The 17,108-nt window shown below is 43.4% G+C and overlaps 1 protein-coding gene across 5 annotated transcripts in view; it reads left to right on the top strand.

The window, feature by feature from the left end:
- LOC117446604 (rho guanine nucleotide exchange factor 10-like protein) overlaps positions 1-17,108 on the top strand; it is a 207,477-nt gene that overhangs the window by 60,494 nt on the left and 129,875 nt on the right. For all 5 annotated transcript variants that reach the window (XM_034082896.1, XM_034082894.1, XM_034082895.1 and 2 more), the window contains 4 exons: positions 4,285-4,430; positions 5,201-5,373; positions 11,900-12,015; positions 13,136-13,263. In XM_034082896.1, coding sequence (XP_033938787.1) covers positions 4,285-4,430; positions 5,201-5,373; positions 11,900-12,015; positions 13,136-13,263 — 563 coding nt within the window. The remainder of the gene's footprint in view (positions 1-4,284; positions 4,431-5,200; positions 5,374-11,899; positions 12,016-13,135; positions 13,264-17,108) is intronic.

Genomic DNA, 17,108 nt, shown 5'->3' with positions numbered 1-17,108 from the left:
TACCGAAGTGGGCCGGTCGGATAAGTAACTAGCACATCCCCCATAGGCGGCGCGTGAGGCTCAGGTTTGAGAAGGCTAAATAACTTCTTTTACCTGACGCTGTCCGCCTCCGGCGTCTATAGAAAAGAGATCCACTCAGTGTGCGGAGTTTAAATCTCTCAAGTCATATTACAGGATAAAGGAAATACAGTTTAAACTGCCGTATGCAGAGAAGACGCCGACGTGTCGCACTTATCATTCATATTACATCATCAATCAGATCATCGATCAGATAATATCATAATATATCATATATTTCCTTATCTGAGTCAGCTTCTCCAGCCTCATCTGGCCGTGCAACACTCACAGTGTCACAGACTGTATGCAGAAGTATTATTTAACACATTATGTTGACGAAACACTCGAGACAAATGTAATTAAAGTCAGATCCACTCGTGTCTTAGACGTGAACGCGCTCTCAGCTGGAGAGAGAAACCCTGGCTTGATTTACCGAGTTGATAACCAGCGTCGTAGGACCGCTTAGCGAGATCTCGTTTGTTAGTTTGTTGTTGTTACTTTGTTTGTTACTCAAACATATCCAGGGTCTGTTGAACTGGCTTCGTAGTACAGGGCACAGGTGGCTAGCAGCGCTAATGTCAAAGACACAGACATTATACATTATATTTGTATTTTACATCCCCCGCTCCCCCCGTTGACAGCTCGGTACCGAAGTGGGCCGGTCGAGAGTCCCGGGATGATTTTTAGTCCCAGTCCACCACTGGCTACATGACCATATGATCGCCCATATTGACGCACCTCATTCTTAAACTTAGAAGATACAACATAAACCGATCCTTCAGCCTCATATGAGCTCTCAGACACGTTCAACATTAACCTGTCATCGCTGTCTGAGCTTGCTGTTGTGTGCGCCGTCGTGCGTTTACATCTGACTGTATATATATAAAGGTTTACATGCAGATGCTGGGATCCTGGACGGTGCAGCTGGAGCGCTGTGCCCGCAATGACGTCACCCATCATTTGGCGGGACTTGAAGAATCCGCGAGAAGATCCAGAAAATTGTCAACATTGAAGGCAGATTAATGGTTATCAAAGTACAAATATCCAAAATCAGTTCAGTAACGGTTTTCAAGGGGACAATATGTACTCAAATTGATGGGTTTGGATGATGGGGGAAAACCGTGTCACAGGCTCTTTAAGGCTACTGACAACTTGTATTAAGTAAGTAAACACTAACAGGACACGGAATGGGCTCTGTAGTGTGTTTAGCATGTGGCCGTGTGCAGGCCCGGCTCCAGAACAAAATGACTCAGGGTGCCTCTGAGGTTACAGGGGGCGCAGCAGTAGTAGGTTTACATGAGCAATAGTGGCCGGCAACAGCAATGAGAAATAGCATTGATGGTCCCCAATGAACAGATTATGGCATTTGTTATGTTTTGAAACCAAGCAAGTGAGAACATTTCAAGTGAGTTAAAAGTGCAATCCTGAAATATCTCATACAGTCCAAAGTGGACTATGACAAAGAAAAGCACAAAAGCTTCAAAGCTGTAGCCTACTGATAAAACAAATGAGAACATATTGTAAATCAAGGCAAATATTATTTGAACCAGCTCATGGTTTGAAATGGCAAACATTGAAAAGCAAAAGTATTATTAAAACCATGTAGCCTACTAAACATCACCTTGGTCCCATCATATACTCTGGGAAGAGAACATTTACTGTGCTTGAGAACTGGTATCACATCATCAGGTTGACTTTGTGACCTGGAGATCATTTCAGCTGCAACATCAGCTTGTTGATAAGCTTGGGATATGAGATCTTTTTGTAGCCATTCGTGGTGAAGGCATCTGTTCTATTGTGTGCATTATTTTTGACCCAACATTTCTACAGGCATGGCAGAATATGGCACTATTTTCACATATTCTAGCCATTGTCTATTTGTATACCACGAGCTGCGAAATGACCACCTAACCCCACTGTACAGGCGGGTACTTGTTTAGATATACCTGGGCAGGCTCTGTTTTGCCGTGGTATCCTGGCACCCGCGGGCCGCAGAGGGGCGGCGGTGTTTCGGGCGATGAAGAGTGCTGCTCCGGGGTTGAGGGCGGCGAGTCAGGCGGGAGTCAGCTAGTGTCCACAGCGGAGGGTAACGTGATGTCCCCATCTGACCCGTTGCTACGGTCTGCAGTAGACGCAGTGTTGCTGGCGTTTAGTGATGGTTGCTTTAACCATTTTCGTATAAATGATTATCCACAGATGTGTGTCACTGCTGTGGAAGCACTTTGGAAATGATGCACGCGCAGCGGAGCAGGTCACGCGCACCTGACACAATTTGTTGTTGGTATTTTTCGCTCCGTTCTCTTTTTTGAACATTCAACTGCCCCGAAGATCCCGGCGCGAAGCCTGAAGAGTAAACACCAGGTTTACTAATCTACCCGCACAATTTGTCTGGTGTCGGAATGTCTCGCTATGTTAGTACATTGTTACAAAACAAAACACCATTTAATTTCGGGTTAAAATGTGTTGTAACTGCGTTACTGAGCATTGTAACGGGTAATATATTACCCACATTTCATTAGTAATGCGTTACATTACTTCGTTACAGCAAAAAGTAATATATTACTGTAACTCCGTTACTTTTGTAACGCGTTACACCCAACACTGTTCCTAAACAGTACCAACTGCAATGGCGGAGGCGTTGCTTCTCCATTACCAAACTGAAATTACATTCCTGCCGCTGCAAATCTGAACAAATGCTGCTCTGAATAAGAAGAATTAGCGGGTAAATGAGACATTTAATTGGAAACTGTAAGAGAGCTATCTCTTTCACCCTGTCGCTCTTTCCTCCTCTCTCCACTTTCCCCTCTTGCACTCCCTTTGCTCACTTTCTCCCTCCACTTATACGCTCTTCCTCTCTCGTTCTCGAGCGTTACCACATCTTCCTCGCTCTTCCTCTCCCTCTCTCGAAACTTTTCCCCTCTCTTTATTTCTCTCTATCAGCCGTTGCTTTCCAGGACTCCGAGATGAGCTGATTCGGCCAAATCTCCTCCACTCCACACAGAATTCCATTTGCCGCGGTGACACAACAGAATTCCAATAGCAAACGGCCTCCTCTATTGCCCCCATAAGCATCCAATGAAATATTCATTCTTTGTCTCAAAGTATCTAAGTTGGCAGAATAGGACAGATAACAGTGTGAGTGAGGATTGGTTTCACACACACTCCCACACACACACATGTGCAATGCCCTCTGTGCCTATTGACGCTTGAAGACTTTAAGGGTGTATTCTTATTGCAGCCCACCTCTTCAGGGAGCTGTTCGCTTTGTGGCCATCAAACGGCACTCGTACTCGGACTAATGACTGATTTTGTGTGCAATCCGAGCCGCAGCTACAGATTGCCTGCGGATAGGACATCCTCCCTCTTTAAAATGTGGTCACATGAGTTACTGCACTGCAGGTTGTGGATCGGACACAGCAGACAGAATCATTATTTGCTAAGAAATGTGTGCCTTTTGAACAAACACAAACATCAAAGTATCAGGATGTGACCTCCATATTTGGACTTAACCCGCTGCTTTCAGTATAGTCTTTGATGAGCCTGCCTTAGATTGAAGCAGTGTGCATAACATTTAGCCAGTCATAAAAGAAGCTGGACCAAGTGATAAAAGAAAGCTTTCTGTTGCTATCTCTCTTTGCCAAACATATGGATGACTGGAAAGCACAGCGTGTGCCAACATACTGTAGCAGAAGCTGCGTCTGTTACGGATCCATCAAGTGTGTGCGTGTGAGTGTTAAGGTGTGCATGCAGCAAACTGTTCATGCGTGTCTATCCATGTGTAGTTTCCTCATTGTGGTGGAAAGGATTGTGTGTCCCCGTGCTCAACCGCTAAACCAGGTTGGACTGTGGTGGTCGTATAGGGGATAGCGTGGTGCAGAGAAAAAGACAGAATGATCTAAAGCACGTGTTAAAAGTATTTAGGACAAAAAAACAGTCTGGCAGCATCTGTTGCATCCTTAAAGTACGTCTTTACGCCCCTTTCACCACATGTGTGCAGCTCAAAGATACTGCATGCTTGCTTCGACTAAGTTTGCTGACACTAGTTATGTGTGTGTGTACGTACGCACATTAAAATGACCTTCAGCGGCATGAAAGTGTCACTAATCCCTGATGAGACGCCGCTTCCTCCGAGGCTGACTGTGTCCTCCACACGCTGAACTCTGGAGGACTGGCTCTTTGTGGCGCTGTCTCCTCCGACTCTGATCTGATTGCTGTGTCCCTTTTTAGCAACTGAACTCTGAGCAGGGGTCACTGGTCCTTTGTGAGACGCTCATCGAGACTGTGTACGGCGAGCGGGGACACGTCCTGAAGTCGAAGGAGAGAAAGGTCTTCCTCTTTGATGATGTGCTCATCTGCGCCAACATAAATGTCAAGTAAGTCCCTCATGTAGAACAAGACGAGCTAAATGCCCTCAATGTGTTCAAAGATGCTCTGCTAATGCATTCATAATGCGCAGCTCCAGCATGAAGTTGTGTGTACGTTAGGAAATGAGAGTCTGCTAAACTGCACAGTTAGGATAAATAGCTATTAGGTGGTGCAGGGCTCTAAAGTGACACCCTAGGTTTTTGCACAGGAGAGAGAAATAGCTGCTAGCGCATTCGAGCACTATCTGTACTCGCAGGAGCCTTATCAGCTTTAAACAAATGGTAGAATGCCTAACGACAGCTACAGGAGTCTTGGATTACTGACATAAAATATTTTTGGGTTTCCTTCCAATTTATCTTCTGTAACAGCACCATTGATCACATCTCTCTCCAACTCTCTTGGCCAAGAAGTAAACAGGAAAAGCTCCTGTCAGGGATGTCGCTTAAAGCCCTCTTGTTCAGCCTTCAAAGTAATTATCACTCTACGTCTCATTCAACTCAAGTGTCCCGAAGTTGACTTTGTCTGCCCTCCAGGATCTTGACAAACCGATCACAATGTTGATTGTCTGCATGATTACTGGAATACATGAATAGCAATGAACTCCTCCTCACAGCCGGGGGTACAGTTTTGGCAGGGAACATGGCTTGATCGCACTGATTCTGATTCTCACTCCAGATTCCTCTTCCTGACATTTCTCGTCGCGGGATCGGGAGGGGAGAGTCCCTCAAGTTGTTTTCTTTCTAAACTCCCTTCTCTAATTTGTATTTATCTCCACCAGGGGGCCCCCAGATATCAGCAGCTTGGTCCCAGTGGGGCCCAAGTACACCATGAAGTGGAGCGCCCCCCTGCAGCAGGTGCAGGTGGTGGAGGTGGGGCAGGAGGGCTCTCAAAGCAAAGACACCTTCTTCCAGCAGAGCGGGGCCAAGCGTCCAGGTGGAGCCTGCACTTCAGGTAAAAAAACTATTAGTATCCGTTTTATTAAGTAAGAGGACTTTGCTTTGGTACCAAGTAGGGATGGGAATGAATTTGAAAGCAAATGTATATTCGAATATTCAACCCCCAAAAAAAAGGTTAACCGAAATGTACATATCCTATAAAAAAATAAATAAATGTGGGAAAAAAACCTGAATAATTTCGAATATTCGATGAATCGTTCCCATCCCTAGTATCAAGGTGCATACAAAGACACAGAAAGAGGAATACGTAGCAACAAATAGTACTCTTATAACATATTTTTAAAAAACAATTTAAGACTGTTGTAATAAATAAAAAATAAGGACAATATTTACACAAAACATACATATTTGAGAAACTGAGTACCGTAAAAATATTACAATTATTATATTCAAAGTGGAGAGCTGTGCAAATAAAATAAAAAAATAGTGTGGAGCAGAAATGTGCAACATGTTCAAGGGTAGTGCAGGATTCAAAATATTAAAAAGAACGACATATTGTTCGCATGATGTGTATGTTATACATAATGTTATGGGGGTGGGTTCGGGTCAGTGTGATTCTCGATTCGCTCATTCTGAATGTGATGCCTGCAACCCGATCCAAAACAGCTGGGACAGGGGCATGTCATCACCTTTCCTTTTAACAACACTCAATAAGCGTTTGGGAACGGAGGACAGTAATTGTTGAAGCTTTGTAGGTGGAATTCTCTCCCATTCTTCCCGTTGCTCATCAGTCCAGGGTCTGGACGTCCCTGAAAAAGACGTAGATAAACCTAAAGTTTATCAGTTTGAACATTACATATCTTGTCTCTGGACTGTATTCAATTGCATTTAGGTGCAAAAAGATTTGCAAGTCATTGTATTCTGTTTTTATTTACGTTTTACCCAACTTCATTGGAATACGGGTTTGTATGTAATCATGGGTGTGATTCCTAGAGAGTTTTTGTGAGATTTGCCAGAATTCTTTTCAATTGCGCATGGAGCGAATACGTTTTGAAGAGACGTTACGCGAAACTCAGAAGAAACGCCAGGCTCGGAAGAAAATATCGATCTATGGATATATTCCTCCTGAAACCTAAAAAGGATTACTGAACAGATGAGGTAGCAGCAAGGCAAGGCAAGTTTATTTATTTAGCACCTTCCAACACAAGGTGATTCAAGGTGCTTTACAAAAATGAAAGAAAATAAAAGCATTAAGAAATAGTGCAGCGAAAATAATGACCGTCTACCACTCTGTGCAGCACTCAGTCACACAGGTCAGCAGTCTGTGGTAGGAAGCTAGCTCCAGTCATTTTACCAGACTCTTGCTAAAGAATACAGAAATATATGTATGATAGTTTGTTGGAAAACATTTCCATTCAAACCAAATATATTTAATTCTGCATAGTTTGTGTAAACAATTAAACCTAAGAAAAGCAGTGTTATCAATATGTATAAGCTAACAGTTTCAGTAGACATTATAATTACATCTTAACTAGCTCTTATCATTGCAGTAACATGTCCCGCATTGTCCCGCACAAACACATCTTTGTCCCACATGTGGCTCGTTGGCACCTGGTCACCCTACCCCCCCCCCCAAATGTGTCATCCTTTTAATCTCATCACTTGGACCGACTTTTAGTCCCGGCCCCTCACTCTGACTCAGCAAGGCTAATCTGTTCTCTACGGAGGGGCTGGAGATGCGTCCGTGTTGCTTGTCACTCTGATTGAGGATGTGTTTGTGAGGAGGATAGTGATGACGGTCTCTTGTTCCAATCTGCCTTGGGTGTTTTATCTTGGAGAGCGATGCGGGGGTGGAGATCCCCCTCGCCGCAGCATCCCCGCAGTCTCATTTCACTCTCTGATAGACCACAAACACATCCAGAGCGGAGTCATCAATCTGCAGAGATTATTCCCTCCCTTTCCAGGCCCAATTAGAGAGCCAGTAACAGTAGATATGAATCAATGGTTGAAAACACTAGTTCTCCCACCAACCCTCCCTAAACTCTGGTGTATACAGAGCTTGAGATCCCTGATAAATGTGCCATGGGAGAAGAGAGATACAGAAGCCTTATCAGGATGGTACAGGCTGTTTTTTTTAAGTTGCAGAGCCATGACTCAAATATGAACGGTTGCTTTCTTTAGCTACCGGTGTCATGCTCAGCAAGCCACTGTTATGGGAGCTGTTTCAGATTCTCTCCGGATTAAGTTTGGCTTTTTAACTTTCAGCTAGCGTATACTTGTAAACTCACAACTTTGCTGCAAGGTTTTGGGATCAGGGTTAGCGCTAAATGCAGCAGTCTATCTTTCTCTCTACCTGCGTCTAGTTATTTATTTATTTATTCATGATAGTTTTTTTGCATTGCAATTCAACACAGTTCCAAAAATAAAGCAGGAAACTGACACATAGAGAGTTTATAAATATTGCTAATTTTCAACAATTGTTCAATTGTTGTCAGTAGTTAAGCTTCAGTTTTGGTGTAGTGAAAATACACATTTACATACATTTCATGAATCTGAATTAAATGTACATTTGAAAGCATTACATACCACTAAACATTTTCTTAATTCAGAGTAAATCTGCTAAAAATATGTACATATTTTGTTGCTGTTAGCTTAAACTCAGAATCAAAAAGACTTTAGGAAAATAAAAGAAACATTAGATATACACATAAGTAATGAAAGTAATATGTCCAATAAAGATAACATAAAAAGATACACATATTATAGAAACATAAGGAGTTAAGTGCTTGACACTCCAAGGAAGTAAACAGTCTGATGGCCACAGACAGGAAGGACTTCATGCGGCTCTCTGTGGTGCATCTTGGTGGATTGAGTCATTTACTGAAGCTACTCTGTGTCTGACCAGCGTCTCATGGCGTGGGTGGCAGACAACATGTTCCGTACCCTGCAGCATCCTCTTTACTGACACAGCCGTCAGACAGTCCAGCTCCCCCCCACACAACATCACTGGCCCTGTGGATCACTTTGTTGAGGCTGTTGGCGTCTGCTTCCCAAGCACCAGGACAGCACTGACCACCACAGACCCATAGCACATCCTCAGCACTGTGCGGCGGATGCTGAGGGACCTCAACCTCCTCAGATAACAGAGGCTGGTTTGACCCTTCATGTCGAGGGCTTCAGTGATTTAACAGCAGTCAAGTGTATTGTCAAAATTGTAAATATTGCTATTCCCCATGCTACTAGTTATTCTGTTACTGTCTTGTCTTTGGATATATCTGGAAAGAGACTCTGCAGCTAGGCTGTTAATACGTTTCAAAGCAAATTCGATAAAACTAAAATGAGTAACCTCTCAAAGCTGAGTAGATTGTCTTTTTAGTATGTGACAGTGATGCCGCACAACTGGCAAGCATGAGTATAGCCTTTTCAGCGCCTGAGTATATTAGGACATGTTATACCCTTCAGTGCATGCTGGACTCTGATGCATGTTTTTTTTAATACCTTTTCAACACATTGCGGTCACTTTAATCACGTCTATCCAAACAACCTCCCTGAACATCTGTGGGACCCTTCCCTAAATGTTCATCCAGACAGACCGTCCCTTCTATTTATAGTTACCTCTGTTATGTCATTCAGTGGGGCGTCGAAATCCTTTGCTCCCTCGGCGAGGCTCAAAATGGTGTCATTTTTCATCTTCTGCAGCCCCTCTGTCCTTCTTGTATTGAATAAAGCCAGCCTTTAGGGAAATACAGGCCTGTCTTTCTCATTCTGACACTCTTTTGTCTATGCCTATGTCTCTCTTGTCCCTTTGTTCATCTTTTCTTTAAAGCGGTGTGCCAGTTTACGCTCACACTGACTTACCTTCATTCTCCTCCAATTACATCTCCCTTATCGCTTCTCTTTGGACATGCTGTCGGATGTGCAGTTTATTTTCTGTCAGATGTGTACCTGGGGCTGGCTTTGTATGAAGAAGATAATGGTCTTATCAGACGTGTGTTGGTTCAGTACATTTCATTTCTGATGCTTTTAGCCAAAGCAACTTACAAAGGGTGAATTAACCACAAACAAACATTGTAATTGCTGGTGCATTAGTTTCAATAGTTTTTTTCTGAGTTGTGTTTATTTGCCAAGACACAAGGTGGATGTGTAGACTTTTTGCTGTCCTAATGTCAATGGGAAGCTTGTTTCACTATTCTGGAAAAAGGATAGCAACAAGTCATGATCTTGTTGAGGGTCACTTTGGTCCAACACGAAGGGAGTAGCGAGCTGATTGGCCGATTCAGAGCAAAGTGCCCGTGTGATTTAACCATGTCCTTGATGAAGGAAGGACTAGATTACTTCACAGCACGGTAGGCCAATGCCAGTGTCTTGTAGCAATTCTATCCCAACCCCTGCAGTCACCATGTCAAAGTTTCCTTGGGCAAGTTAAGTAACCCGAAGTTTCTCCTGATGGCATGGCAAGCAGTGTGTGAGTCATGCCATCAGGATGAATGGTTGTGAATGGATAAATGCTGACTTGTATATGTTAATCCCTTTGAGGGTCGCAAAGACGGGACAAAGCGCTGTATACATGCAGTTTACCTATTTACTTTGGCTGTGGATGAGATGAGGGTTTGGATGCAGGTGTAGAAGCTGCATTGTCTTTAAATCCACTGGCGAGCACCACTGGCACATCTTCTCCGCCGCTGACTTATTCCAGAGAAAGCGGGGCTGGACCCCTCTGGGCTCCGGCCGTCCACACTGGCGAGCTACGTGCCTGGCGCCCGATATGGATAGTCATGTCTGAGTGTGAAAACCATATCCTGCATCACCAACGGGATTACGCTGGATTACAACTCAGCACATTCACCTCTGGGGCCGTAGCCAACAGCAGGCCCCGGAGGACTCGACGAACCTGTCCGTACAATCCCTCTTGAGAGGACAGGAAGACATTGTTCTTGCAGCTCGCAGCAAAGCCTTTTGTATTCAGATGTCTCACCTATTGATTTCCCTTGCACACATGACAGATGTCACCGGCGGCGCGTAATAACGATCCCATTAAACCCCCAAAAGCAACAAAAGAGCTTCTTAAATGAACAATGCGAACCCACCACTATCTATTTCTCCCTCTCACGGCTTTACTCTCACTTCATTTATGCACGTGGACGCACAAAAGACAGCTGCTCCCCTCGGAGGAGCATGCCTCACTAAGCCCGCCTACCCGCTCAGCTCTTCTGCTACTTTATTACGTGACAGTGGTGACAGTGCAGGACAGCTCGGGAACTAAATCTACCTGCAGAATTTAATTAGACGTTTTTCATGGGGCCTGCTGCTGGGGAAGATGTGGGCCAGGGGAGTAGGGACGGAGGACGGCAGACAGGAGGAGACACAGCTATCGATTCGCAGCAGTCGGAGAGGGAGACTTTAAAGAGAGCGCGACTCAAATCGATGCTGCATTTTGCGTCTAATGAGACACCTGCATTCTTTCTGGCCAGCAAAAGGGCATCATAGTTCCAAATAACAGTTTCACCATCTGACTTTTCTTTGCTCATAAATTCATTCCGTGTAGTTCAACAAATAATGAATCGATCCATCTGCACATCTTTTGTTAGTGTCACTGGAGTGTCTGTAAAAGCAACTCTTTCTTTCTGCACTCCCACCAGTTCTCAGAAACTGTCATTGTTTTCTCTGAGTGTGGAGAGCATTTAACTTTGGACATATTGTACAGTGCATCACATGCCAACATCACACCAGTTGCTACAATACCATGTACTGTATGATTATAGTATATAATGGTGATCTTTTAAATGATTAGCCAAACATTTAATTAAATTAATTTGAATGGAAAGTCATTGACTATCTCATAGTCATTGTTTAACTATAAAATACCATGAATCAATGTATAGCTCCAACACAGTAAACTAGAAAGCTACATGTAATCAGCATTCCAGTAAGTTTGTTTATTGCTGTGTATTAGTTATTCATTTAAAATCATCAATTTGAAGACATCACCCCATTTCATTAGATCGTTTATTTAACAGAAACATGAATACACATTGCACTAAAACTCGCCAGAGTTAGCCAAAAGGCACATGAACAGAAAAAACATTATATGAAATAAAATACAAGAATGTTTATAAAAATAATTGAAATGCAACATGCACAGAGGCAGAGCCTTTGCTGTCACGGATACACTTGTATTCACCTTTAGAAACGTAGCTTTTTAGAAATGCCTTTATGTGATTTTATTTAAGTTTCATTATTTTCTGTTTGGTTTACTCTGTACTTTGTTTCTTTAAATGAAGTTGTTTAATTATTTGTCTTTGGTGTTCTGTTTTATATATATATCTCTCTTTAGAAAGGTGCTATATAAATAATGTTTATTATTATTATTATTATCATTATTAATACAGGACATGCAAAATGAATTAAACAACAAATAAAAACATTTATATAACAGAGCAACACCACTGGTGTCCTTGAGCTCTGACATTTCTGTGGTATTTTTTATTATATTTTGACACTAAGTGTACTTTTTATTTTGCATTTTAATATTCAGTATATTGGATTAAACTCTAAGGTTTTGTGCGTTGCCCACTTCTTAGGTAAAGCGATCCTTGGCCCTCCGCGGCTCTACCAGGAGCTGCAGGAGCTGCAGCATGACCTCTCTGTGGTGGAGGAGGTCACCCTGCTGGTGGGCACGCTGCAGGGGACGTACCAGGTACGTGTTGCTTCACGAAGTTCATCTGAAATCTTACCCAAAGCCTTAGGTAAGATAGGCACAGGTTCGCTCAGTCCAACTGACTCTGTAGGAAAAAATGCTAAATTCATGGTTTGTTCCAATTTGACGACACCATTACACAACCTCGCTCTCGTGTTTTCTTTCTTTCATTGAAATGAAACACTTAAAACAAAGATCGTTTCATCCAACAACTGCCTTTAGTATCACAAATGATTTAAAAACCAGTTTCTAAATATTGTCTGATACATGAATATATACGGTATGTATGTATAATACATGAAATATGGAATGTATTAGGTCAACTGTGGCTGACTTTATAAAAGTGAATCTGCCCTAAGAGCACAGAGGCATCAAAGACAACACAAAAGAAGAAACAGCTCATTTAAAATGCTGGATCCAGTGCAAAATAATTGCAAAAGGAGTCTAGATGTTTAAAGATTGAACCAAATATTCATTTTGTATCTTCAATCTCCCAAAACATGAAGTCTCCCATCTATCTCCTCATCAACAGGGCAACGATGGAGGGTATGAGATGTTCCCTCTGATATACAAAGTCAGATTTGCTTTGTTGAGAGAAAAAGCGGCAGCGCCCCTCCTGTGGAGTTACAATCAGGACATTTCCCAGTAGTCTGCCACTAACACATTAACCGTACAGCACACTACACAACAGCCAGGGAGGAATACTCCAGCAATCACCAAAGAGCCTCTCAGGCTAATGGTGGCACCTTTGCCTCCCCGCGTTTAACGAGCACGACGTCCTCAGGAGGAGTGATATTAGCCTGGCAATACATGTCTGATTTTCACTTTCCACCAGTAATAATATTGTCCAGGGGAAGAAAAATACTTCTGCACAGCTCATTGACTTTAGGAAATGGATTTGATTCTGTTTTGACTTGAGGGACAATGTTTGACTGTAGAATGGATGCTCGTGTTAAATGTAGCATTACATTTGAGGGGGATAACAATGCCACAACTGTGTAGCGTCAGATAATGTAATGCGGTTTGAAGTGAGTGGACTGGTGGTTGTTAAAGATATGTGCGTTTGGACCTACTCCAGCTGAGAAACGAGTTTGAACTGTGTGTGTTTCTCCTTTCAAAGAACCTGAACACCACCGTGGCACAGGACTGGTGTCTGGCTCTCCAGAGGCTTATTCGCATCAAAGAGGAACAGATCCAGAGCGCTAACAAATGTCGCTTACGCCTGCAGGTACCCGGCAGGCCAGACAAGTGAGTGAAATTTCAAATATATATGCACTGTAAAAATGAAAAAGCCAGGACAACTCAAAGTGCAACTCTCTGCACTAGATTCTTGGGTTTTAAGGCCAACTCAAACTCTTCAAAGTGGCCCTATTATGCTCATCCTAAGTAGAGAAAACATGCTGACTAAGAATGTGGTGATTGTTATATCATGACATATTATGCTCATTTTCAGGTTCATGTTTCTATTTGTGTCTCCTGTGACATGTTTACATGCTGTCATGTTCAAAAAGCTCTTTATTTTCTCACACTGCCTGTGCTGCAGCACCTCTTTTCACCCTCTGTCTGAAACCAGAGCCCAGTCTGCTCTGATTGGTTAGCTGGCCGGTTCTGTTGTGATTTCTCAACCTCTTAGATACAGTATGTCTGTATCACCTGGCAGTGGTTTATTAACATTGGTGCAACCTTAACCAGTAATCAAATCACAACCAACTGAATCATTTTCAAGCAATTATTGTAATGCTAACATTTCAGAGTTTGAAGGCTCACAGTGTGTGCACTGAGGGAAACGTATTGTTTGGCTATAAGTGTTTCTCAATTGCTCAACTAAGAGCCATATTATTATCATGTTTACAGTGGCTGTGCGAGAAGAAGTCAGATATTCAGTACATGTTCCTACACTTAATAGCTCTCCTGTTCCCCGCATATACTTGGGTTTCCTTTATATTAGAATTTGAGAGTTTATCCACAGGTGTAAACTATGCGTACATACTGAAGGTTAGTACCCTAAACAGTTGACTTTTTATGTACATATTCATGGCTTTTAAGTGGCTTTCCCACAATGCAAAAGTGTCTTCTTCCTGAGTCTTTGTTCAGCCGAGCATTTATGTAAGCCATAGCAAGTTACCTTGTCGTACTGAGGATCTTTTAAGTGGTTGTCTAAACACGCCCAAGTGGATCCTGTTGAGAGGAGTGACGACTGAACGACTGAACGCCTACTTAGAGAAGAACAAAGATGGCAAGGAGAGAGCATATGAGTAGCTCAGAGTACTGCACAGGAACTGGGAAAAGCAAATAATGTCCGATTATAATGGATCCCATCTCCTGGCTTCTGTTGGGGACGGGATAAAAAAAAGAGCCAGGGGAAGACAAAAAGATAACGATTGCGATAGACAAGCCAGAGCCCTGCTGAGAGAGACTGAGCAGTAGAAGGAGAGAGAAAGAAAGAAAAGAGGGAGAGTGATGATGGACCTCACCCATGAAAGACTTGGCTGGGTGCCGGCAGGGCAGCGGCAGTCAGAGGAGTGGGCCTAATGCTTCAGAGCCAGGGAGAATGTAACTGTGCCAAGCCAAGCTAAAGTGACAGCTTGAGCAGCAGAGCTTCTCCCACATCTCCCAGCGTCCTCGTCGGCTGTCACACCAGGCCTGCAGGGCCAATCTGCTTACTCAGATGTTTGGTGGAGCCAGATGTCACGCTCACAGGAGAGTCCCCAAATTCCCTTCAAGGGGTTCCCTATTTGCTGAGTTCTTGTGATAATGTCATTAGCAACGACACTGACAAGAAGAATTCCCACCCCTACAACATCCAAACTGTACATTTGTATTTAAAACTTGAATAATGGTGAGTGCTGAAATCCTACCTGCAGATGGAGTTTTTGTAAAAGAGGTCACATGTAACAATGTCAGCTGAGAGAGAGTCATCTCCTGTTGCGAAAAAGAGCCTATCCTGGTTGTGTGATAGCAATCTAATTGAGACTGGGCCTGGGTGTCCGGTGGGTGGACCGGCACTGAGCCTCGTGACAGGTGGCACAGTGGGTGCCCAAACCATTGACACTACCCAGGGTGCAGCAGTGGCATATTGCAGGGTAAAGCAGTGAGCAGACCGGCTCTGTCTCCATCACACACACACACACACACACACACACACACACACACACACACACACACACACACACACACACACACACACACACACACACACACACACACACACACACACACACACACACACACACACACACACACACACACACACACACACACACACACACACACACACACACACACACACACACACACACACACACACACACACACTCCCCCGCATAGAGCTGAGCCTGCTCTGCTTGTGAGAGAGTGGGACCGCAGCAGGGCCCCCCTGTGCTGAGCCGGTCCCCTCCTGTTTGTCCGCGAGTGTCTCTCTGCAGTCAGGCAGCACATCACAGCCTCCACACTGCAAACAGACTGAGGACGTGGAGAGAATCCTGACTGCTGCCTCAAAGGCACCAGCCTACGTGTGCCAGCAGTTCATTAACATCCTCCTTGTACTGCGTCTGCTGGAGGAACCACAGGCACAGATACATGGGGCTATACTGGCAAGCGATAGATACAGAGTTCACATTTCACAGTTTAACCAAATGTGTTTGTTGCTTCATCCTCCAACCCCACTCGCAGGGCACACATGAAGGGACAGTATTGTAAGCCTGCAGCCTCTGTTTTTCATGGGCCCTTTTGTGGACGCTTTGCAGGCTGCCTTCAAGGCGAATGGCAGACCTTACATCCTCAGTCATACAGTGTTACTGATTTGGCACCATCTCATACCATCGCCATAGTTCATCCTGGCAAAGAATCTTACCCAAACAGACATGCTCGCAAACAGGCTCTGGAGAGTCCTTATGACCTTCTTTCAGTGTCTGGACATCAGAGGGGATGCTCTGATTGTTCTCCGTGTGGTGGCTAGGTGCACGGCAGCATTTGCTTTACCCAAATTACAGAAGAAGATAACTAAATTCCTTCTGTCTCTTGTGGTATCCAGCCTTCGAGTTTTGCTTTTAATTCGTCCAGATATTTATAGATATCAACCACCTCTCACCTTCTCCCCCATTACAATGGAATTTCATTTGAGGGGATATCAACTTTGGCAAATAACTAAAAGGTTTAACCAACTAAATGTCTTTTCAGGATCTGTGTGATAGTCTTTTTTTTGGCTGAGCTGCAGGAAAGCGTGGACCAGCCTTATAAACCAAACGTCTGTCACAGAGAGAGTCAACGAGTGTGTTAGTGACCATCATTGGTGGGTCGAATTGGAGTTTTCCCAATGGCTATTGCTCTTTATAAAAGAAACTGCGCAAAAGTATTTCTGCTGGTGATGTCTTGAAGCCCCTCTCGAGCCAAGTGAAGTTCCTATATCTTGCTCCCCAATATATATGTAAAGAGAACAGAGTTAGCCTAGAGTGAGCATCAATATTGCCCCTGAAGGCAAACATAAATTCTCCAGTGCTTCATGCCCAACATCTTGAAGCTGAATCAGGAAAGTTATCTGGCTATGTTTTTCCTAAAATCAGCATTTAAAGCTGTTAGCCGGTTCATAAATGGCATGGGATGCAACCTAGGTCTATTTAACAAAGTAACATAAGCCATTTCCTCTCTGTGTGCTTGCAAGTGAATGAAATTGGATGGAAACACTTTAGATGAGTGATCCGGAACAACAAATGGATAAAATACATGATTACATTGGTTCATTTATTAAATTGATATGGTCCTGAATTATTTGACTTGAATGTACCATAAAGAGATCCTCTTGTGCTTTTTGGGGTTTTGTCTTTTTAGACTCCTTTGTTTAGGTCTGTAACATAGTGACCGGTCTGTCTGGTTTCAGACAGAGGGTGAAAAGAGGTGCAGCAGCACAGGCAGTATGAGAAAAATAAAGAGATTTTTGAACATTAAAGCATCGAAACATGTCATAGTACAGGCACAACATACACATATCAACCTGAACATGAGCACAAAATATCTTCTTTAACAATGTCGTATGATATGTTATTTCAGTACCCTTAAAAAAATCCTGAGATCACTTCAGAAAACTGCATATTATA

Source organism: Pseudochaenichthys georgianus, chromosome 5 (genome assembly GCF_902827115.2).
Source record: "Pseudochaenichthys georgianus chromosome 5, fPseGeo1.2, whole genome shotgun sequence".
In the NCBI taxonomy this organism is placed as follows: domain Eukaryota; kingdom Metazoa; phylum Chordata; class Actinopteri; order Perciformes; family Channichthyidae; genus Pseudochaenichthys; species Pseudochaenichthys georgianus.
The sequence above is the reverse complement of the archived record's forward strand: the minus strand, read 5'-3'. Positions and strand labels throughout refer to the sequence as shown.